This window comes from Taudactylus pleione, unplaced genomic scaffold (assembly GCF_031769625.1).
Source record: "Taudactylus pleione unplaced genomic scaffold, aTauple2 ptg000113l, whole genome shotgun sequence".
NCBI classification, from domain to species: domain Eukaryota; kingdom Metazoa; phylum Chordata; class Amphibia; order Anura; family Myobatrachidae; genus Taudactylus; species Taudactylus pleione.
Genome location: NW_028284515.1, coordinates 3,649,076 through 3,672,375, shown reverse-complemented (window position 1 = coordinate 3,672,375; position 23,300 = coordinate 3,649,076). Strand labels below are relative to the sequence as shown.

The following is a 23,300-nucleotide window of genomic DNA, read 5'->3' as shown; positions in this document are numbered from 1 at the left end:
TAATAATGTCTTTTTACATTAGCACTTTGACCTAGTCTTACATGATCTATCTACTGCTACTCTCTACTCTAATATTCAAATTCTGCGCCCATCTTATCTCCACTTTTTCTAAACTCTATAATATATTTTTGTTGTGCTGACACTTTAACTCATCCTTACCATGACCATGTTGTCTCCTCCCTTCACTCAGTTTCTAACTAATCTTTTGTTCTGCCCTCTGACTCCACCTCTATCCTTTCCCCCTGGTCTCCTCCACGTCCTCATATCTCCCCTTCTCTCTCTGCCTTCCTCCCCCTCTTCTCCCATTACTCCATTTTCTTTCTCTTATACCCCCCAAGGATCCGACTACCCCACTGGTAATCTTTCCTCCCTTACTTATCTCCCTGTCACTTCGCCCCACTTTCATTCATGTCTCCTTAACTTCTCTCCCTGCCCACTTCCTTCAGGGTCCCCTCCTCGCGCAGGAGCACGCATGATCCCTACACTCTATTCATCTCGGTCTCCCAAAGTATTCTCATCTCCACGCTATTGCAACCCTGATAATCTCATTCACATCTCTCCTATCAACTCTGTCACTCTATCCTGTGCCCTCTGGAATGCCAGATCAGTCTGTAACAAACTGGCCCCCACCCATGACCTTTTCATCTCCAACTCCCTGAATCTCCTGGCCATTACTGAAACCTGGATTTTACCCTCTGACACCACTTCTCCTGCAGCTCTCTCTTATGGGGGCCTCACCTTCTCCCACACCCCCAGGCCTGGGGGTCGCCATGGTGGTGGTGTTGGGGTCCTTCTATCCCCTGGTTACTCATACCAACATATACCATCAGAACCATCCCTTACATTCTCCACATTTGAAGTTCATGCTATACGCCTCTTCCAACCAGTACACCTCAGAGTAGCTGTCATCTACCATCCCCCTGACCCTCCCTCCAAGTTCCTTGACAACTTTGCTTCCTGGCTCACTCACTTTCTCTCCTCAGACCTTCCCTCTATTATCCTCGGTGACTTCAATATTCCTATTGATATCCCCACAGAATCTGCTGCCTCCAAACTACTCACCCTCACTTCCTCATTTGGACTCTCCCAATGGACCTCCTCACCCTCCCATGCGAGTGGGCATTTGCTTGATCTGGTATTCACTCACCGTTGTGATATTTCTGCTTACTCCAATTCCCCATTCCCCCTCTCTGACCATCACCTCCTCTCTTTTAACTTATCCCTCTCTCCTTCCCCTCCACTACCTCCTAAAGCCACCATCACTAAGTGTAACATTGAAGCTATCGACACTGCTTTCTTTTCTTCCCTACTTGACTCACTTCTCTCCCCTATCCTCTCTTTCTCCTGCGCTGAACAAGCTGCTTCCCTATGCAATGCCTCCCTTACTTCTGCTCTTGACTCTGTTGCTCCGGCGATCACTACTCACCCTCGCAATTCACACCTCAACCCTGGCATTCCAAATGCACCAGATACCTGCAAAAATGTTCACGAACGGCCGAGCGACAGTGGAGAAGATCACGCTCTCAGGCAGATTTTTTCCATTTCAAATTCATGCTGTCATCCTACAGTGCTGCCCTTTCCCTCTCTAAATAGTCATATTTCAAGAATCTCATCTCCTCCCTGTCCTCTAATCCCCAGCATCTCTTTTCCACCTTCAACTCCCTCCTCTGCCCACCCCCTCCTCGTCTCCCCTCCTTGCTCTCTGCCACTGACTTTGCTACCTATTTCACATCTAAAATTGATTCCATACGTCAGGACATCATATCCAACCAGTCCCCCAGCTCTCCACTTCCTCCTTTCCCGGATCACCCCTCCCCATCCATTTTACAGACTCTGACATCCTTCTCCCCTGTGACTGGAGAGGAAGTTAAGGCCCTTATTCAGTCCTCCCCCCCTTCCACCTCTCCCCTCGACCCTATCCCCTCCCACCTCCTCCGCTACCTCTCTCCTTCTGCCTGCTCCCATCTTGCCCACCTCCTTAATCTCTCCCTCTCATCTGGCACTGTTCCTTCTGCATTCAAGCATGCCCGTGTTTCCCCCATTCTTAAAAAACCTAACCGTGATCCTAACATTCTCTCTAACTACCGTCCAATCTCTCTCCTCCCTTTTGCCTCCAAACTCCTTGAGCGTATTGTTTACAACCGCCTCACCACATTTCTTTCCTCCCACTCCCTACTTGACCCTTTTCAGTCTGGCTTCCGTTCTCTCCACTCCACTAAAACTGCCCTCACAAAAGTCAGCAACGACCTCCTTGCTGCCAAATCCAAGGGCCACTACTCACTGCTCATTCTCCTTGATCTCTCTGCTGCTTTTGACACTGTGGACCACCCTCTACTACTGCATATACTTCACTCCCTTGGTCTACGTGACACTGCTCTCTCCTGGCTGTCCTCCTACCTCTCTGACCATTCCTTCTCTGTTTCCTCTCATGGCGACTCCTCCCCCCCACAGCCTCTTACAGTAGGTGTTCCCCAAGGTTCTGTTCTTGGACCTCTCCTATTCTCTCTCTATACGTCTTCTCTAGGTAAACTCATCAGCTCTTTTGACCTCCATTATCATCTGTATGCTGATGATACTCAGATCTACCTTTCCTCACCTGATCTCTCCCCCTCTCTACTGACTCGTATCTCTAACTGTCTCTCTGCTATCTCTTCCTGGATGTCCCAGCGATTTCTCAAACTTAATATGTCTAAGACTGAGCTGATAGTCTTCCCACCCTCCCACATAACATCATGTCCCACTATTTCTTTATTAATAGATGGCATTACTATCTCATCTAGCCCCAAAGTGCGTTGTCTTGGAGTCATCCTGGACTCTTCCCTCTCCTTCAAACCACACATTCAGAACCTCTCGCAGTCCTGTCGTTTCCATCTCAAGAATATTTCCAAGATCAGACCCTTTCTCACCCAGGATGCTACCAAAATCCTTGTACATTCACTGGTCATGTCCAGATTGGACTACTGTAACCTTCTCCTAGCTAGCCTCCCCAAATCCCATCTCTCTCCTCTCCAGTCTGTGCTCAGTGCTGCTGCTCAGCTTATCTTCCTCTCCAAATGCTCTACATCTGCCTCCCCTCTTTTGCAAGCCCTCCACTGGCTCCCATTCCCTTTCAGAACCCAATTCAAGGTTCTTACACTCACTTACAAAGCCCTCACCCATTCCTCTCCCATTTACATCTCTGATCTCATCTCCCTTCACTCTTCTGTCCGCCCTCTTCGTTCACTTAATACACGCCGCCTTTCATGCCAATTGATTACTTCCTCCCACTCCCGCCTCCAAGACTTTGCCAGTGCTGCTCCTCACCTTTGGAACTCCCTCCCTCTCCCTATCAGACTCTGCACCTCTCTACCATCTTTCAAACGAGCTCTTAAGACCCACTACTTCATTAAAGCCTTCCAGCTCTCATCCTAACTTGCTGCTACATCTTCCTTTCTCCCGGCCCACCCCATTCTGTGTCACTCCTGTTTGTCTTCTCCTCCCTTAAAGAATGTAAGCTCTTTCAAGCAGGGCCCTCTACCCTCTTGTTTTTCTCCCTACTGTCATTTAATTTATCTCTTACTAGCCACTAGGGCAACTAACACTTGGCTGCTTATGCAGGCGTTAATGTCACTAATATAGCAATGTTTATCCATGTCCTGTATTGTATTGTATTGTATTGTAAGTCAATGGTTACTTTTTTGTCTATGTACTTTGTAAGGCGCTGCAGAACACTTGTGGTGCCATATAAATAAATGATAATAATAATAATAAAAAAAACTGAACTGGAACTGGAGTGAACAGTACATGTACACTGGGCGACCCCTTGTCTAGTGACCTGTGAAGGTCAGCAAGACCAGGGATACACTCCAGAGACAAAGGTAACCTCCAGGACTCAAAACAATATAGTACTGGTAGATTGTAACTCAGAACTCAGGACAGGAATGTGAGTCTTATGTAGTCAGAGTACAGTTTGAGAAAGCTCTAACTCTGGTACTGCTCTGACGCAAGACCTGGAACTGGAATCCAGTGAGGAAATAAGAAACTGAGTCAGAATAAGTAAGGAAACTTACATGCACTGTCCCAGCGGCACTGATGTAGAGCGGAGTCCACAGAGATGTACTAAGAGCAGGTCTGTATGCAGCGTGAAAGCTGCAGTATAGGCAAAAAGAATGCATACCTTCCAACATGACCCCTTCCACCAGGTACAAAGTTATCTGTTCCTGGATTTGATTTATGATTGCCGTCACCTGTGTTACATATGTAGTGTCATAGACACATTTGTTTTCTACACCATTTACCATCTTAGGTTCACTATCAAGTATCCTATCTGCACCAAAAATTACTGTATTACCTAGCGCAATATACCATCCATACAGGGCCGTAGTGCAGCCAGTGCCATTGCACAGGGCACTACAGGTCAGGGGGCACTGTTTGGGTCTGTCAAATTTCTGTTTATTATCATTCTCAATTGTAGCTTCCTCTTATTTCATCCCCAGCATCTCCTGGCCTCCCCTATCTCTTCCCTGGCCCTTCCCCATGAGGCCATTCCCCTTTTTTGGGTGCATTATGTCCCTTTGAAAAATGAGGGGGCGCCAATGCTCTTTTTGGCACAGGGCACCAGAAAGTCTAGTTACGGCTCTGCATCTATACATAAGAAAAACACATACAATGTTAAAAACAAAAAGTTGCTCAACTGAAAAATAAGATTATACATCAGCCAATAAACCAGCAGTATGTAATAGTAATAAACTCCTGTGGTGAATTAGCTAATGTCATCTGATCCAAGCCTCTCTCTGGACAGTGCTGCCACAGCCATATTGTGCCATTTCATGGCAATGCTCCTATGCATTTCATCATATCTGACTTCATCAGGGGGCAATTTACTGATGCACAGTATGCATTTTTAATCCCTATTTTTAGTAACCCATATTAAAACATAGATCACCATTTATTCTGCTATTTATGATAAAGTTACTGGCAGAAACTCTGTTGGAATTACCACTGATTTGACATCTTAGTCTTTTCAGCTACTAGTGCAGTGCTGACCACCTCTGTGACAGGAAGGAAAATTACATTAAAAAAACATATATCTCATCTATAATAAATGCACCACTACACCATCACACCACCACCACCACACTACCTAAAGTACAAAATTAAATTGAGTGACAACACTTAGATGTAATTCCAACAAACTTCTGTACTTACCAAAGTCAAACTGTTTTTTTGTCCATTTAATATGTAAAAAGTAGGTGCAGACAGCAGAAGCAATGATCAGCACACACAGCAGCTGACGATGTGCCTTACACATTTTGTATTGATGCACAAGAATTGAATATAATGTCCAATCATGAACTCTGAATAAGTGGGAAAAAAAAGAAAAGCCTTAGTAAATTAAATTAGTTGGAAATTAATTTTTATAATCTTTATATTTGTTAGCATGTTTAACGTGATTTCAGCTTATTCAACACAAGTTCTAGTAACACATTGCTGTTGGGCAATTGAATTATTACATGGGTGTGTGTGGAATACTTGATGGACTACATAATCTTACTGGTGTATGCATTATTGAGAAGGTAGTAGAAAGCATCAAGAGAGGGATTAGAGATAGCCTAGGTCATTCCAGCACTAGACAAGCATACTGAATGTGGAGACAACCCATTCGTAATACGGACACCCCCCCGTTAATGTGGCGTGGTTGCAAACGACTTCGTTCTAATGTTAGAAGTAATATTTAACATCGCTGCTTAGTGTTACACCAACCCATCATTACCCACAATAGATGTTCCTTCTATAAGGCAAATTGGTGATGTTTCCACAACTAATTGTGTCACAAATACGTGAGTTCACTCTTACTGTATGCACTCTGCTTCCCACCCTCGTTCAGCCTCTAAGTGCATATTTTTATCTGTAAATAAAGCTGGTTAGATTATAGTACTTGATATCATACTTTCTGTTGTGTGGAGTGGTTTGAATTTCACATGAAAAATTGATAATGAAAATCCCATGTGAATCACTTAAAGTTTCACTGGAGAAACACACAAAGCAGTCAAATGTGGAATACAGTAACTATTGTGGTGCTGTATGCTAATTTAACCACAAGATATTGAGCATTCAATAATGACAATTTATTGAATAACAATACACCAAGAGGAGTAGCAATGGACAGAGTAAGATAATGTTGATGTGTAGCAATAAAGAAGGGGACTATGCACAGTAATAAATCATCAACAATTTTGGAAAGTAATCCTGAATGTGTGTAGTAATAGCACAGTACAGGGTACCACTCACATGAACTGAATCACAGAAACATATATAAGTCTTTGAAGGCACACAATGGCATATTATACTTAAGAACACAGCTGTACACATGAATACTGGATGAATGCAGTCTAGTAAGCAATATGATAATCTGTGATGAAACAGTAGCTTTGGAGTGCAGGTGCACACAAGAATAGTGGATGAAGACAGTTTAATATGCAATATGATCTGTAGTGAAACAGTAATTTTGGAGTGCGGGTGTAGACTGGAATACTGGAAATAGGCAGTCTAGTATGCAATATGATAATCTGTGATGAAACAGTAATTTTGGAGTGCAGGTGTACACAGAATAGTGGATGAACACAGTCTAGTATGCAATATGATAATTCATCTGTGACAAAACAGTAATTTTGGAGTGCAGGTGTACTCAGAATAGTGAATGGATGAAGACAGTCTAGTATGCAATATGATAATTAATCTGTGGCAAAACAGTAGCTTTGGAGTGCATGTGCACACAAGAATATTGGATATAGGCAGTCTAGTATGCAATATGACAATCTGTAATGAAACAGTGATTTTGGAGTGCAGATGTACACAGAATAGTGGATGAAGACAGTCTAGTATGCAATATGATAATTAATCTGTGGCAAAACAGTAATTTTGGAGTGCAGGTGCACACAAGAATATTGGATATAGGCAGTCTAGTATGCAATATGATAATCTGTGATGAAACAGTAATTTTGAAGTGCAGTTGTACACAGAATAGTGGATGAACACAGTCTAGTATGCAATATGATAATTCATCTGTGACAAAACAGTAATTTTGGAGTGCAGGTGTACTCAGAATAGTGAATGGATGAAGACAGTCTAGTATGCAATATGATAATTAATCTATGGCAAAACAGTAATTTTGGAGTGCAGGTGCACACAAGAATATTGGATATAGGCAGTCTAGTATGCAATATGACAATCTGTAATGAAACAGTAATTTTGGAGTGCAGATGTACACAGAATAGTGGATGAAGACAGTCTAGTTTGCAATATGATAATGAATCTGTGGCAAAACAGTAATTTTGGAGTGCAGGTGCACACAAGAATATTGGATATAGGCAGTCTAGTACGCAATATGATAATCTGTAATGAAACAGTAATTTGGAGTGCAGGTGTACACAGGAATTCTGGATGAAGACAGTCTAGTATGCAATATGGATATCTGTGACAAAACAGCAATTTTCAAGTGCAGGTGTACACAGTAATACTGGATAAAGACAGTCTAGTATGCAATATGATAATCTGTACGAAACATCATTTTGGCGTGCAGGTGTACACAGAATAGTGGATGAAGGCAGTCTAATATGCAATTTGATCATTAATCTGTGACGAAACAGTAGCTTTGGAGTGCAGGTGCACACAAGAATACTGGGTGAAGACAGTCTAGTATATGCAATATGATAATCTGTATGAAACTGTCATTTTGGAGTGCAGGTGTACACAGAATAGTGTATGAAGACAGTCTAGTAAGCAATTTGATAATTAATCTGTGACAAAACAGTAGCTTTGGAGTGCAGGTGCACACAAGAATACTGGGTGAAGACAGTCTATTGTATGCAATATGGATATCTGTGATGAAACAGTAATTTTGAAGTGCTAGTGTATACAGGAATACTGGATGTAGGCAGACTAGTATGCTAAAGCTATGCAGGAGTAACCATACAACTTTATTATACTAAAGACATAAGTCTTTGGCATGTGGAATAATGGGCACTTGAGTGGTAGAACAGTCCCTTTAAAGTACAGTATAATGCAGCGTACACAGAAGATGGATGGTACTTGTGGATATGGCAAAACAATAAAGGCTTTCAGATACCAGCAAGGTCTGGGCGTCGGACGTCAACTGTATATTTCATAGCAAATCAAAGGGATTTGCTATGGTATGTGTGTATGTTCCCATGACAATTACAAAGGGAGTTGCTATGGTATGCTGGTATGTTTCGATGACAATTACAAAGGGATTTTCTATGGTATGTTGGTATGTGTCGATGACCATTACTACTGCATGCCAACAATTACAATGAGGACAGCGTAATGCCAATGCAGTAGTAATGCTTTTTAAAGCATTTTAACTGGGCAATTGGGTTGGGCGGTAGGCGCTCTCAGGATGACCTTCTAGTTATACCACTAGCTGCTCGCCCTATGATGTGTTCCAACCTCCTGTAGATAATCAAACAATGGGGGAAAAGGATTGAACGCTCTATGGTATAGGGATATATATGACAACTCCTTGTCTGATATATAGTGTAATCAATGTCTATATCTAGGGATCTCTACAACAAAATAATGGCACCACTGTGGGCGATATTACTCTACCATTGTTTTGTTGTGATGTTCCGTGTAGAGTATATATGTTTTAAATAGTTCCTTGATGGGTCTATTATGGCTGGTGGGCAATATCTGTAGGCAGGCTATTCCAATGGTTTTGCAATATAGATTATTGTCAGAAACAAATACTTCTTACAGTCTGGTGGGCAAAAACTGTAGGCAATATTTTCAGTATTGCTCAAATGTGCATATGTCCTGAATAGTGTGTTGTAATCCAGTTATTCCTTCTTTTAAATACGTCTTGTGTATATCCTCATTTCTTTACATCACCATGGGTACCTCAAAATAATGAGTGCAATATCAGGGTGGTTTGGACACTATAGGTGTAGGTATTAGGTAAGTTGGATAGTATTTACAAAACGGCTTCTGCTGCTCCCCCTGGTTACCAGCTCATACTTCCGTGTGTGTAAGTATAAGGGTAAATGCTAATGTAGATACTCTAAATAACGGTGAAAGTGCATATAATATGAAAAAATACTCATTTATTTGTATGATCAAATTCGGCAAACAAATGCTGCTAATTAGCTGCAATGTCCTGATAAAAAGTCAATTGTGGGACTTTTTCCAGGGCCCTTGAAAAAGTCCCAATCGGGGACAAAATGCTTTGGGCCCATCAGAACTTTACCCACAATTGACTTTTAATCAGGACATTGGAGCCAATTAGCAGCATTTGTTTGCTGCATTTGATCATACAAATAAATGAGTATTTTTTCATATTATATGCACTTTCACCCTTATTTAGAGTATCTACATTAGCATTTACCCTCATACTTACTAGGCATGAGCGGGTTTGGATTTTAGAAATCCGAGCCCCCCTGATCCGAGCCGGGAACCGAGTCAGGCTCGGGTTTACCCGCCTGGCTTGGAGCTGAAATCGAGGCAAAACGTCATCATCCCACTGTCGGTTTCTCGCGGGTATTGGATTCTATAAAAGGTCCCCCGTGTCGGCACCATTTTCCACTCTGGCTGTGGACAGTGAAGAGGGCGGCTGGGGGTCGCTGTGCTGGTGCTGCTGTTGTCCATAGGGGCTGTGTCCAAAGTCCATAGGGGCTGACTGGGCTGTGCTGTGCAGTGCTGTTGTCCCATAAAGGCTGTGTTGTCCATAGGAGCTGGCTTGGCTGAGTTGTGCAGTGCTGTTGTCCCATAAAGACTGTGTTGTCCATAGGAGCTGTGTGCAGACAGAAGAGGGGGGCTTCAGTGGCTCCTGTGTCACTGTAGTCCTAAAGGGGTGCTGTAGTGTTATCCAGGGGTTGGTATGTCCATCAGGGGTGCTCCCTCCAAGTACAAAAAAAAATATTTTTTTTTCGTGTTTGTGTGCGCGTTAGCCACACATGCATCAACAAAGTAGCAGCGCCAAGCGTGCACCTGTGTTATAAGTCAAGGGCAGACTGGTCTGTTGAAGGGCGGTGTAACCCCCAAAATGCCCAAAAAATGAAAACATTTTAAAAGTGTTTATTTTTCTGTGTTTGTGTGCACATTAGCCGCACGTGCATCAACAAAGTAGCAGCGCCAAGCGTGCGCCTGTGTCATACGTCAAGGGCAGACTGGTCTGTTGAAGGGCGGTGTAACCCCCAAAATGCCCAAAAAATGAAAACATTTTAAAAGTGTTTATGTTTCTGTGTTTGTGTGCGCAGTAGCCGCACGTGCATCAACAAAGTAGCAGCGCAAAGCATGCTACTTTGGGTCCGGCTGGTCTGTTGAAGGACCCAAATAAATCAAGTGTTTTTTTCTGTGTTTGTTTGGGCCTTAGCCGCATATATATCAATATCACATAAATGGAGGACAAAAATTTGGAGGATAAAATAGGGAAAGATCAAGAACAACTTCCTCCTAGTGCTGAAGCTGCTGCCACTAGTCATGACATAGACAATGAAATGCCATCAACATCGTCTGCCAAGGCCGATGCCCAATGTCATAGTAGAGGGCATGTAAAATCCAAAAAGACAATGTTCAGTAAAAAATTAATTTAAATCGCCTGAGCAGAAACGTAAACTTGCCAATATGCCATTTATTACACGGAGTGGCAAGGAATGGCTAAGGTCCTTCCCTATGTTCATGACTACTGGTTCAGCTTCACATGACGATGGAAGCCCTCCTCCTTCCTGAAAAATGAAAAGAGTTAAGCTGGCAAACGCACAGCAAAGAACTATGCATTCTTCTAAGAAGATATCACAAATCCCCAAGAAGAGTCCAAGTGTGGTGGCGGTTGCGATGCCTGACCTTCCCAACACTGGACGGGAAGAAGTGGCTCCTTCCACCATTTGCACGCCCTCTGCAAGTGCTGGAAGGAGTATCCACAGTCCAGTTGCTGATGTATTTCAAATTGAAGATGTCAATGTTGAAGTACAACAGGATGAGGATATTGGTGTAGCTGGCGCTGAGGAGGAAGTTAATGAGGAGGTTTCTGATGGTGATGTGGTTTGTTTAAATCAGGCTCCGGGGGAGACAGTTGTTGTCCGTGGGATGAAAAAGCCCATCACGGTCAAGCCTGGGCAGAAGACCAAACATTCTACCTCTTTGGTCTAGAAATATTTCTATCCAAATCCGGACAACAGCTGTCTTGCCATATGTACCATATGTAAAGGTGGAATAAGTAGGGGTAGGGACGTTAACCATCTAGGAACATCCTCCATTATACGTCACCTGCAGCGCATTCATTAAAAGTTACTGTCAAGTTCAGAAACTGTGGCTAAGACCGTAAGCAGTCCAGGGACACCTAAATCCCTTTGTCCTGTTGTATCCAAGTGCCTGCAAACCACACTGTCAACTCCCTCCTAGTCAATTTCCTCCTCAGTCAGGCTCCGAAGTAGTCCTGCAGGCCATGTCACTGGCATGACTGACTCTCCTATCCGGGATTCCTCCGGAGGATACTGCATTGCTACGCCTACTGCTGCCGCTGCTGCTGTTGCTGCTGGGAGTCGTTCATCATCCCAGAGAGGAAGTAGGAACACCACTACTTCTTTTACTAAGCAATTGACCCTCCAACAGTCCTTAGCGAGGAGGATGAAGTACGACAGCAGTCATCCTGTTGCAAAGCGGATAACTGAGGCCTTGACAGCTATGTTGGTGTGAGACGTGCATCCGGTATCTGCCATTAGTGCATTGGGATTTAGACAATTGATGGAGGTAGTGTGTCCCCTGTACCAAATACCGTCTAGATTCCACTTCACTAGGCAGGCGATACCGAGAATGTACAGAGACGTCAGAAAAAGTGTCCTCAGGGCCTAATTCAGACCCACTCGCGAGCGCTGAGCGCTCGCAAGCGGGTCGATGTTGGCCAAGTGCACATGCGCATGAGGGAGCCGGCTCCGTCATGCGCATGCGTGAGACACGGATAGCGATGGCCAAGCCGTTGCTATGGGTCTCGCTACAGAGGGGGCGTGCTGTTGATGGTGAGTGACAGCATGCCCCCTTTGGTGGGCGTGCCAGGGGCGTGGCTGCCCAGATGGAGGCGTTCCCACTCCAGCACTCCAGGGCTTGCGGCAACAAGACCCTACCACAAGGGTCGTGTCGCAAGCCCGATGGTCATGATGGTCTTGACCATCGCGACCATCTTTTTGGCTGCTCGCTATAGCTGTGGGTGGTCACCCACAGCTATACGAGCGGCCAGGAGGCCCCTCTAAAAACTAAGAGGGACGGCCCTGATTCAGAGCGAGTGCTCTGTCAGAGCATCCGGCTCTGAATCAGGGCCTCAGTGTCCTAAACAATGCGGTTGTACCCAATATCCACTTAAACACGGACATGTGGACAAGTGGAACAGGGCAAACTTAGGACTATATGACTGTGACAGCCCACTGGGTAGATGTATCGCCTTACGCAGCAACAACAGCAGCGTCACCAGTAGCAGCATCTCAGAAATGCCAGCTCGTTCCAAGGCAGGCTATGCTGTGTATCACCGGTTTCAGTAAGAGGCACACCGCCGACAACCTCTTTGAGAAACTGAGGGAATCATTGCCCAATTGCTTACTCCACTTAGACTCTCCTGGGGATTTGTGATATCCGGCAATACCACCAATATTGTGAGGGCATTACATTTGGACAAATTACAGCACATCCCATGTTTTGCTCACACAATAAATTTTGGTGGTCAGAATTTTCTGAAAAATGACAAGGGCATGCACCTGACTCAAGCACAGTGAATAATGATTTCCGTGTTGTGCAAGGTTCGCCAGCCCTTCAAACTTGCCACACGTGAAGTCAGTTCAGACACTGCCAGCTTGAAGTTAGGTGATTCCTCTCATCAGGCTTTTGCAGAAGCAGCTGGAGAAATTGAAGGAGGAGCTAAGACGGAACGATTCCACTCAGTACGTGGGACTTGTGGATGAAGCCCTTCATTCGCTTTGCCAGGATTCGAGGGTGTTCAATCTGTTGAAATCAGACTACTACATTTTGGCCACCGTGCTCGATCCTAGGTTTAAAGCCTACGTGATTTCTCTCTTTCAGGGGGACACAAGCCTGCAGAATTGCAAAGACCTCCTGGTGAAAACACTGTGAACTGAAGTGGAACATGACATGTCAACAGCTCCTTCTTCATTTTCTCCCGCAACTGGGGTTGCCAGGAAACAATTTAGGTATCCTAAGCAACCTGCTGGCGGTGATGCAGGGCAGACAGGACCAAGTTTGGACCTCTGGTCCAGACTGAAGGACCTGCCAACAATTTCTGAGATGTCTACCTTCACTGCATATGATACTGTCACCATTGACAGAATGGTGGAGGATTACATCGGTGACAGCATCCAAGTAGGCATGTCAGACAGTCCGTACCTGTACTGGTAGGAAAAAGAGGAAATTTGGAGGCCCCTGTACAAACTGGCTCTATTTTACCTAAGTTGCCCCCCCTCCAGTGTGTACTACGAAAGAGTTTTTAGTGCAGCCGGGAACCTTGTCAGCGAAAGGCGTAGGAGGTTGCTTCCACAAAATGTGGAGAAGATGATGTTCATCAAAATGAGTTATCAATTCTTCCAGGAAGACCAGCATCTAGAAAGTACAGAGGGACCTGTGGTGGTGGATTCCAGCGGGGACAAATTAATACTCTATACTCTATACTCTGTAAAGCGCAACGGAATATGCTGCGCTATATAAGAAACTGTTAATAAAATAAATAAATAATAAATGAGGACAACACTGAAGAGGGTGAGGAATCGGTGGATGAGGAGGATGAGGATGTACACACTGAAGAGGGTGAGGAATCGGTGGATGAGGAGGATGAGGATGACATCTTGCCTCTGTAGAGCCAGTTTGTGCAGGGACAAATTAATTGCCAGCTTGTTTTGTGGGGGCCCAAACGAAGCAATAATTTCAGCCACAGTCGTGTGGCAGACCCTGGCACTGAAATGATTGGTTTGTTAAAGTGTGCATGCCCTGTTTATACAACATAAGGGTGGGTGGGAGGGTCAAAGGACACTTCCATCTTACATCTCTTTTTTTTTCTTTGCAGTATGTACTCTTTGGGGCCTAGTTTTTCAAACTGCCATCCAGTCTGCCACTGCAGTGCCACTCCTAGATGGGCCACGTGTTAGTGCCGCCCACTTGTGTCGCTTAGCATATTCATCCAGCTACCTCGGTGCAACCTTTGTGCCTAAAAACAATATTGTGAGGTGTGAGGCATTCAGAATAGACTGGAAATGAGTGGAAATGAATGTTATTGGGGTTAATAATAGCGCAGGAACAAAAAGAAAAAATTCTGTGATTTTAGCTGTTTTTATGCTTTTTTAAAAAAAAATACAGATACAAAACCCAGAACCCAAAACATGGAAGGGTGGTTTTGGCAAAACCAATCCAGATCCAAAACACGAAGATAGATCCAGATCCAAAACTAAAACACAAAACACGAAAAGTGGCCGGTGCACACCCCTAATACTTACACACACCGAAGTACGAGCCGGCAACCAGGGGGACCAGCAGAAGCCGTTTGGTAAGTACTATCCAACTTACCTAATAATACTCATTATTTTGAGGTACCCATGGTGATGTAAAGAAAGGAGGATGTACACAAGATGTATTTAAAAGAAGGAATAACTGGATTACAACACACTATTCAGGACATATGCACATTTGAGCAATACTGAACATACTGCCTACAATTTTTGCCCACCAGACTATAAGAATTATTTGTTTCTGACAATAATCTATATTGCAAAACCATTGGAATACCCTGGCTACAGATATTGCCCCCAGCCATAATAGACCCATCAAGGAACTATTTAAAACACATATACTTTACACGGAACATCACAACAAAACAATGGTAGAGTAATATCGCCCACAGTGGTGCCATTACTTTGTTGCAGAGATCCCTAGATATAGACATTGATTACACCATATACCAGACAAGGAGTTGTCACATATATCCCTATACCATAGAGCGCTCAATCCTTTTCCCTCATTTTAACTGCGGGCTCTGATTCAGCAGAGAACGGAATTGCAGAGTTGCTCACAAGAAGCTTTGCAATTCTGTCCTTGCTAATATGGGAATGCAGCAGGAAGCGTCATTCCTCCTGCATGCATTACAATTCCAAGCTGCACTAAAGGAAGATAGGCCATCTATAATGGCAATGCACTTAAAAGCTTTAACTGTCATTAGTAGCGTTTTGGCATTATGCAGTCCACAATGTTACTGTCAACAAATCAACTACTTCCCAATCACAGTAACAAACAAATAAGCAGATGCAGGTTGCAAACCCAGGGACATTCATTAAACAGCTACCAAACAAAAGAAAATAAATGACTGTAATATAGTAGTGCTCTCAGGGACTTCTGACATAGAGGAGGAGCTGACAGTGCAGGCACTAGCCTCCTGGGGCAGCCCAGCATCGCCATTCACCGGGGATGCTGGGCATGCCCTTGGAGGGATTTGCCACAAGGCCATGTCCCCTTTATGTTAGGTCACACCCCCTTTTCGGAGTGCGCACCAGGTGTCACCAGACCTGGTGACGCCTCGGCTAGTTATGTGCCTTTATGTGTATCATTGTTGAGAAAACATTTTGAGACAATACATTTATAAACTTTGTTTGCCCGTATTTATTTCTCCTTGTTTATATGAGATCGGCTAAAGCCAGGCATTTAGTAGGCTGCTGCCAACTTTCAATAAAATGTTACTTTATAGACAGACACATTCATTTAATACAATGGGGGTGATTCAGGCTTAGATGGTATTGACTCCTGCATGCATTTCTGGTCCGAGCTGCGTCAGATCATCTGTATGATTCTTGGCCGGCTCAGTGACCATGGGGTCACTCTAGCTGACCGCCGCAGATACACGAAAGAGGTAAGGAAATCTCTGTCAGCCGATGGAGATCCTGGCCTCTTCGCTCCTTCCCGTCGCCGCCCTCCCCCTTTCCCAGAAATGGCAGCAGACTTTCAATCACTGACAGTGTGCTGCTGCTCTGTGTGAGGGATTGCAGACCCGTACTGCACATGCGCAGTATGGGTCAAGCACCGGTGCAGAGGAGTCTCCATCAGAGATGTGCGCTAACCATCGGGTTAGCGCACATCTCTGAATCAGCCCCAATTTTCAAAATCATCTCACTGTGTCATTGGGTTCTCACTTTAAATATTAAGTGGCTGTGAGCCTGATTCTATAGAGGACACATGCATCCTCATGCAGTCTGCAATCCCACCCCTCCTCCCCCTCACTTCCTTTGTAAAGTAGTAAGACGTCCATTGGTCTGATTATTTTCATCACCTTAGTACCCCCTACAGCATGAAATGAAGACTCAGACAACTGAATTTCTATTTAAAGAGGTCACAGCCAAATGTATTGAGCAAATTAGAATTTAAGGGTGGCGATAAAAAGCAGTGCTTACCCTCGGGCTACAGCCCCCTACTGATATTCAAGTTATTAACTTTATTAATTGGGGGGGGGAAATACATCTTGCCCCAGTGCAATTCAGCTAGGCAGTACCACTTCCCCTCTCTTTGCTTAGCACTGGCCCATCCTTGAGATTATGACCAGGTCAACCCTTGAGGTTACGACAAACTGGAGGAAGTGCCGGTCAACCGGGATTGCGCTACTAGAGGCCGCTGAGGAGCATTGCTTACCGCCGGGCTGTGCCCCACCTGTAGGAAGGAAACCACAGAGAACATTCTAATGCGTTAATCCAGTATCTCAATCGCATTGTTGTAATTACCAACTTCTTATCTCTGCTGGATCCTGGACAACAGTAAGATGGCTGTATCCTCCTGATCCTATATAGCTCTCCCCAGGTCATTTCACTCCCCTACTTCCTGTAAGCTAACCACCTTGTCCTTACCTCCACCCCCCTGCTAACTTCAACCCCCCCTCCCCTGATCAACTAAAAAAGGTTTTTCTAATAAACAGATGCTTACATATCCTCCTACTTAATGTAGTACTCGTATACTTAAAGCAGTCTCTGGCTGCCTGTGTTCATGCAAAGTGGGCCCCCTGGTAAGTACATATTTTCATTTTCTTGAAGGAAAGTAGTTTTGCAGCTTCACACAACTTTAAGGGACTGCCAGAATAGGGTGATGGGCCATGGGACATTTCTCTCACCAAATTTGGTGTCCTTCTCATAAAACTTTATCTATTTCCTGACCAGAAATTCAACACACAATTTTGAGATCCAAAGATTGATATATCTACAGAGGGATTTTTGAAGTAGATATGAGGTTAAGATACAGTATAAATCCACATACTCTTATTTTCTTTAGACTATTTGCCTTTTAGGGGTATGGAGGGATTTTTAATTTTTTCTACGGACGCGTCAAGTCGATTTAATATACAAATATAGAAAAGTTCCTAGTAGGTTCTTTGTTACCTCCAGTTTAGTTGCCATGCTTGTGTTTGTCACTTACATTGTCATTGTTGTCTTCATGTTCATTGTGAATGTGGTTCCTGTGTGCGGATGGTGTGGAAGGGTTTGATGCAGGTTTCAAATAATTTTATTAGCAAATTTTATTCTGATTTTTAAGGATTGTACGAAGAAAGGCCTATATGGATTATTGACCACTCTCATTTCTTGGGCTGCAAAATCAGCTGCAGTGCATGACTCTCGTCCTTTTGCTTCTGTACATAGTGTCAGGTGGTTATTTTTTCGGGGGATGCTATGGCATGAATTTATAGGAGACCTGTTGTCTGCTGTAAAAATGTTTGGTTAGCCTAAGGTGTTGATTGTGCACCTGGGTGGCAATGAACTAGGGAAATGTACAGTATGTCCTTAGACCTCAGATGGGCTATTGTGCACGATTTTTAATTGTTACATCGGGAATGGCCTTTTTGTACTTTGGTTTGTTCTGCGATAATTCCTTGCCATAATTGGTGTTCCAGCAAACCAGGTACGGTGATGGAGGAGGCAAGGCACAAAGTAAATGCTGCAGTGGCCCGGTTTTTGTTGTCGGTGGGTGGCAGAGTTGTGGTCCATAGCACGATTCAGTTTAAGGACATGCATTTGTTTAGGCCTGATGGAATACATTTGACGGACGTCGGTCTGTTTTTGTTTGTAGAGACTTTGTTTGGGGAGCTGGTGGAGTTGATTTAGTTTGTTTGGTGGCGGGCAGTGGCTTTAGTGACCTCGCTTTGGTGGAAAGAACGGTAGTGTGCTCTTTATTTGTTATTAAGTTAGATGGGTGCGCTCTCCTTATTCAGATATAGGCCAAATTGTCCCTACAGGGAAATGACACAGGCCTTCTGGGCGTGCTTTTTTGGAGAGTTGAACACCGAGTGATGTGTTTGTGTTTGTTGGAGTGTCCGTTCTTTCTTGTCCGCCACCATAATAACTTTAAGTTCATAACAATTAATTTCAATTGGCTATACCTAATTCGATGATTAATTCAATAATTGAATAATTAATAATCTTATGTCAAAATAAAATTTGACCTTATTTTGATTCCAACTCCCGTTGTCCGTATGTTTATTTCAGATAAGTTTTAGTCATGATAAGTCTTTAAGGTGCAATGCGGATATCAACCATTACGGAGTTTAGAACAGCGTAAGGCAGCTGCAATCTGGCTGAACCAAGTTAAACCCCGAGGTTGTAGCAGCACGGTGCCTTTAGGAATTATATGTTGTTGGTGTCAGACATTTAGAGTTAGCCTATAGGGTTCTTGGGGGGCGTGTCTTTGTTCTAATATTAGGGCTTGAAAACCAGGAAATCAGTCTCTTTGATTCTGGAAATCCCTCCCTCCCTAGTTTGGTTTTTGTATGTGTTATGCATGGTGTGGCGAAAAGAACTGTAGTGTGTTTTTTATTTGTTATTAAGGGCCTGATTCAGAGCCGGACGCTCTGACAGAGCGCTCGCTCTGAATCAGGGCTGGCCCTCTGGTTTTCTAGAGTGGCCTCCTGGCCGCTCGCATAGCTGTGGGTGACCACCCACAGCTATAGCGAGCGGCCAGTAAGATGGACGCGATGGTCAAGACCATCACGACCATTGGGCTTGCGACGAGACCCTTGTGGTAGGGTCTCATTGCCGCAAGCCCTAGAGTGCTTTCGGCTCTATTAGAGCCAAAAGCACTCCTACTGACATCACTTGTGATGTCAGTGGGGCTTGTCCCAGACGGTAGGCGTTCCCATTGGAATGCCTCCGTCTGGCCAGCCACGCCCCCAGGCCGCCCACCAAAGGGGGCGTGCTGTCACTCAACATTGACAGCACGCCCCCTTTGGTACGAGACCCGGAGCAACGGCTTGCCTGTCGCTATCCGGGTCTCGCGCATGCGCACTGGGCCAACATCGACCCGCTTGCGAGCGCTCAGCGCTCGCGAGCGGGTCTGAATCAGGCCCTAAGTTAGATAGGTGTGCGCTCCTTATTCAGATATAGGCCAAATTGTCCCTACAGGGAAATGACACAGCCCATCTGGGCGTGCTTTGCTGGAGAGTTGAACACCAACGGGTGTTGTGTGTGGTCTGCATGTGTTTGTTGGAGTGTCCGTTCTTTGTTGTCCGCCACCATAATAACTTTAAGTTCATAACAATGAATTTCAATTGGCAATACCTAATTTGATGATAAATTGTGTTTATTTCAGATAAGTTTTAGTATTGATAAATCTTTAAGGTGCAACGCGGATATCAGCCATTAGGGAGTTTAAACTCTTTATTGCACACTGACATTCACACTACATACCTTCTCCATGGAGGTCATCATTCCCCTTCTCCAGATAAAACTCCATGCTATCCATAAAGCAGTAAATTGCAATCTCCCGAGGCCACGGCCCAGGCCCTATGACACCGTGATTAGTGCATGCTTCTTTACTTCTTTACTGTAGAACTGTGGAAACACATTATCAAATGGATAATGATTCCATATCAACTTCACAATCAGTTAAGATTGTAAAATTTGCGGATGATACTGCTATTATTGTGTTGATAAGTAATGTGGACGAGGAAGCATATAGGAATGAGGTTGTAAAATTAGTAGAGAGGAGTAAGAGTAATTGCTTACGTCTAAACACTATTAAAATGAAGGAGTTGGTAATTGATTTTAAGAAGGATAACAGGAGGACTAAGCTACCGGTAGTCTAAAAGGGAAGCAGTCGGGAGCCAACGGACGGAATCCTGACCGCCGACTTCCCGACTGTCTTATCCCTGCAAGGGTTAAATGATAGACATCGAGATCCCGATGTCTGTCATTTTACCTACGCCAGGAGCCCGACACCCAGCTTTCCGATAGAAGGGCGTGGACAGCCACGGGGGGGAGGGTTATGTTAGGGGCTCCCGAGGGGGACGTAGGGTTAGGCACCCCCCCAGGAGGATTAGGTTTAGGCTAGGGGAAGGGGGGGTTAGGATTAGGCACCCCTGGGGGGAGGGTAAGGGTTAGGCACCCCCCCGGGAGACTTAGGTTTAGGCAGCGGGGAAGGGGGACTTAGGTTTAGGCACTTAGAGGGGGGTTAGGGGTAGGCACTTGGGGGGAGGTTAGTGTTAGGCACCCCTAAGGGAGAGTTAGGGTTAGGGGAGGTTAGGTTAGTTTATACTTACCTTTAGTGCAGTAGGGATCTTCAGCTCTACCAGGTTTCTGCTGTCGGCGGTAATACATACATTTACACCAATATACAGTTTACATGTTACTATTATGCAAATTATTTACTTCTTTCAATAAAGCAAAATGTAATGCAAGAAAGTAGCAATCACCCCATGTACTATAGAACCATAATGAGATCAATTCAAGTACATGCGAGGAGGTGAAAGTTGCCATTGCAACAGCATAGAAACGCCGGCAACAGCAGATGAACTTGCCCCCCACACGGCTCAATCCTGCCCCAGACTCATATATTTTGTACGCATCCCTATGGGGCTGCAGAGAAATAACTACGAGTCCAGCGGTACCCAAAGTGCGGCATATAGTATAGCCGCATTTACTCGTTTGCGCCTAACTAAATTGACCCCAGTAAATACATTGGACTATTTAATCATTTACTATCTTGTTATCTTCAGAAGCCTACTGATAATTACCAGCATCAGAAACATTCCAATAAACAACTTTACAAATTTGTACCTGCTCAGTAAATCAAAGGCACCCCACATGTAAGCATTGCTTGTTATTGACTAAACTTTTCCCATGTATTTCTATGGCCAAAACATTTCAATGGTCTTTATGTACTCAATAAATATGTATTGTCTTTTTAAATTCGTGGAAAAAGCATTAATTTTGCTTAGTAGAGTAAAATAGTCCAAAACTGGCTGAATCAGAAACAGTTAATTTTTATTACATTTCAAGAGATTATGGAATTATATAAAGATTTATTTATGACACTGTTGTATGACACCGTTCATTGATATACTGTATATCTCTTTTAGAGGATAAAATATACACCTACTTGCTATGTTTAAACCTTCGTATGGAACTATAAAGCTAGGGTTACTGCAAAATTCTATTATTTTTAACACTGATAACTGTCCACCACTCCACCTACTGTATATGCTTCACTGTTACAAAGGATACTTATGATTAGTTAATATTTCACACATAGGGGCCTAAGGTGAAAGAGAATGAACTAGAGTAGCAGTAAAGGATAAGGCACCCCAGGGGTTAAATTAAGTGAAAAAAATTACCCTGCTTAAACATTATTTCAGATTTTTTAAATACAGTTTGACCTGTCTGCAAAACTCCCTTACTGACTTAATAATTTTTGGCAATATCTGCAGAAATAAACTGGATTCGTTTTTTGATTAAAATGTGTTTAATGTAGGTATAGTTAACCCAAACAAAATGCAGACATGCGTAGTGTTTCATTAACTTATTAGGCTAAGTTTTAGTTAGTAGACCTATAATTGAGATGCATTGGTGACACCATTCCATGGCAGGAATTGAGAGTAAGTGGTTGAATTTGCTGAAAATGGCACAAGCATCTCTGATCCTGCATGGAGGGTGCTAGGTGGTTTTGATTAGAGAGGGACTCCTGCACCAGCTAGGTTATCATAAACGTATTGAAAACAAGGCAATAAGTTATAGGTGAGGACTCAATAGTCCTATACATTTAGGGGCTTACTCAAATGACTGCAAAGTTTTCCCCACTAAAATGAATGCAGGTAACATGACCAATCTTCAATTTCTGTGGGTATGCACACTCCAGATATCAGTGGTAACCAAAAGAAAAAATGTAGTCGCAATTTTTTTCAGGTAAAACAAGGCTGAACATTTTTTTAAAAATTGGGTAACAACCTGTACCCCTGAAAATTAAAAAAATATTGGGTAAATATATTGTTTTTTAAAAATGCATTGCAAGGCTGATTTGTGCATTTTATTAAACTAAAACATATGATAAAAAGCAAACTTTTTTTCGTTTTATTACAAATGAATAAAAGGAAAAAATGTTAAATAAGTAGAAGAAAATGTGATTTTGGGGTAATTTTAGGCCAATTTAAAAAATTTAAAACAAGATAATAAAGCAATTATTTTTTGTTTAAATAAATGCTTTAATTAACTTTGGGGTTCATAAATTAACAAACAATTTGATTTTGGGGCAATTTGAGGTCATTATTGATTTTAACTACCAATAATGACATGTAATAATTTGACTAATTAAGCTAATTGGAACATTCCAATTGCTTAATTAGTCATTTGGGGGTGCCTTAGGGTTCTGAAACAAGCCCCGACAATTTTTCCTTAACATAACGATTTTTGGAAAATTTGGACTTGCTCTGAAGCTGTGAGAAAAAAGCTGTGCAAATTTCTATAGAAATTACTGCTGCTGATTTTCTGGCAGATAATTACATAGTAAAATCCTTGCGTATGCAGGAAAAAACCCTGCGCCACGTTTTAAAAATGTTTTGCCTGCAAATGAATAAGCCCCATAGAAAGTAGCAGTGCTCTCGAAAGAGCAAACAGGTTACTGGGGTGATGAATATAAAATAAAAAATAATAAAAGGCACTCTTATGTCAATTGGCTAAAATGTAAATTTTAATAAATTAGATATTAAATATCATTCACAACACAAAAAAGGAAATAGACACCTAAATAGTGATATAATATGCTGAAAATGTTAATTGAAAAGCAAAGATTCCCGTATTCAGAACTGTGTGAGCAGTAAGATCGTGAAAATATCAGGAAAAATAAATTAAAAACATACTCAGATATGTGCAGATGAATGCTGTAAAAAAAGTCATACTGTATGGAAAAAGTCAGATAAATCTGGATAAATTAAAAGAAATAATCTTTTTACTTATATTGAAATGTGTCTCATTGTAAATTAGTGTTAGGGGTAGCACAGACGGTGTAATGGTTAGCATTAC

General features: G+C 43.2%; 1 protein-coding gene across 1 annotated transcript in view; it reads right to left on the bottom strand.

Annotated features, from left to right (window-relative positions):
- Positions 1 to 23,300, bottom strand: part of LOC148525054 (uncharacterized) — a 124,791-nt gene that overhangs the window by 43,267 nt on the left and 58,224 nt on the right. The window contains exons 3-4 of the mRNA XM_088471184.1: positions 6,271 to 6,275; positions 5,188 to 5,336 (exon numbers count right to left, since the gene is read on the bottom strand). Of these exons, the coding sequence (XP_088327310.1) occupies positions 5,188 to 5,336; positions 6,271 to 6,275 (154 nt within the window). The remainder of the gene's footprint in view (positions 1 to 5,187; positions 5,337 to 6,270; positions 6,276 to 23,300) is intronic.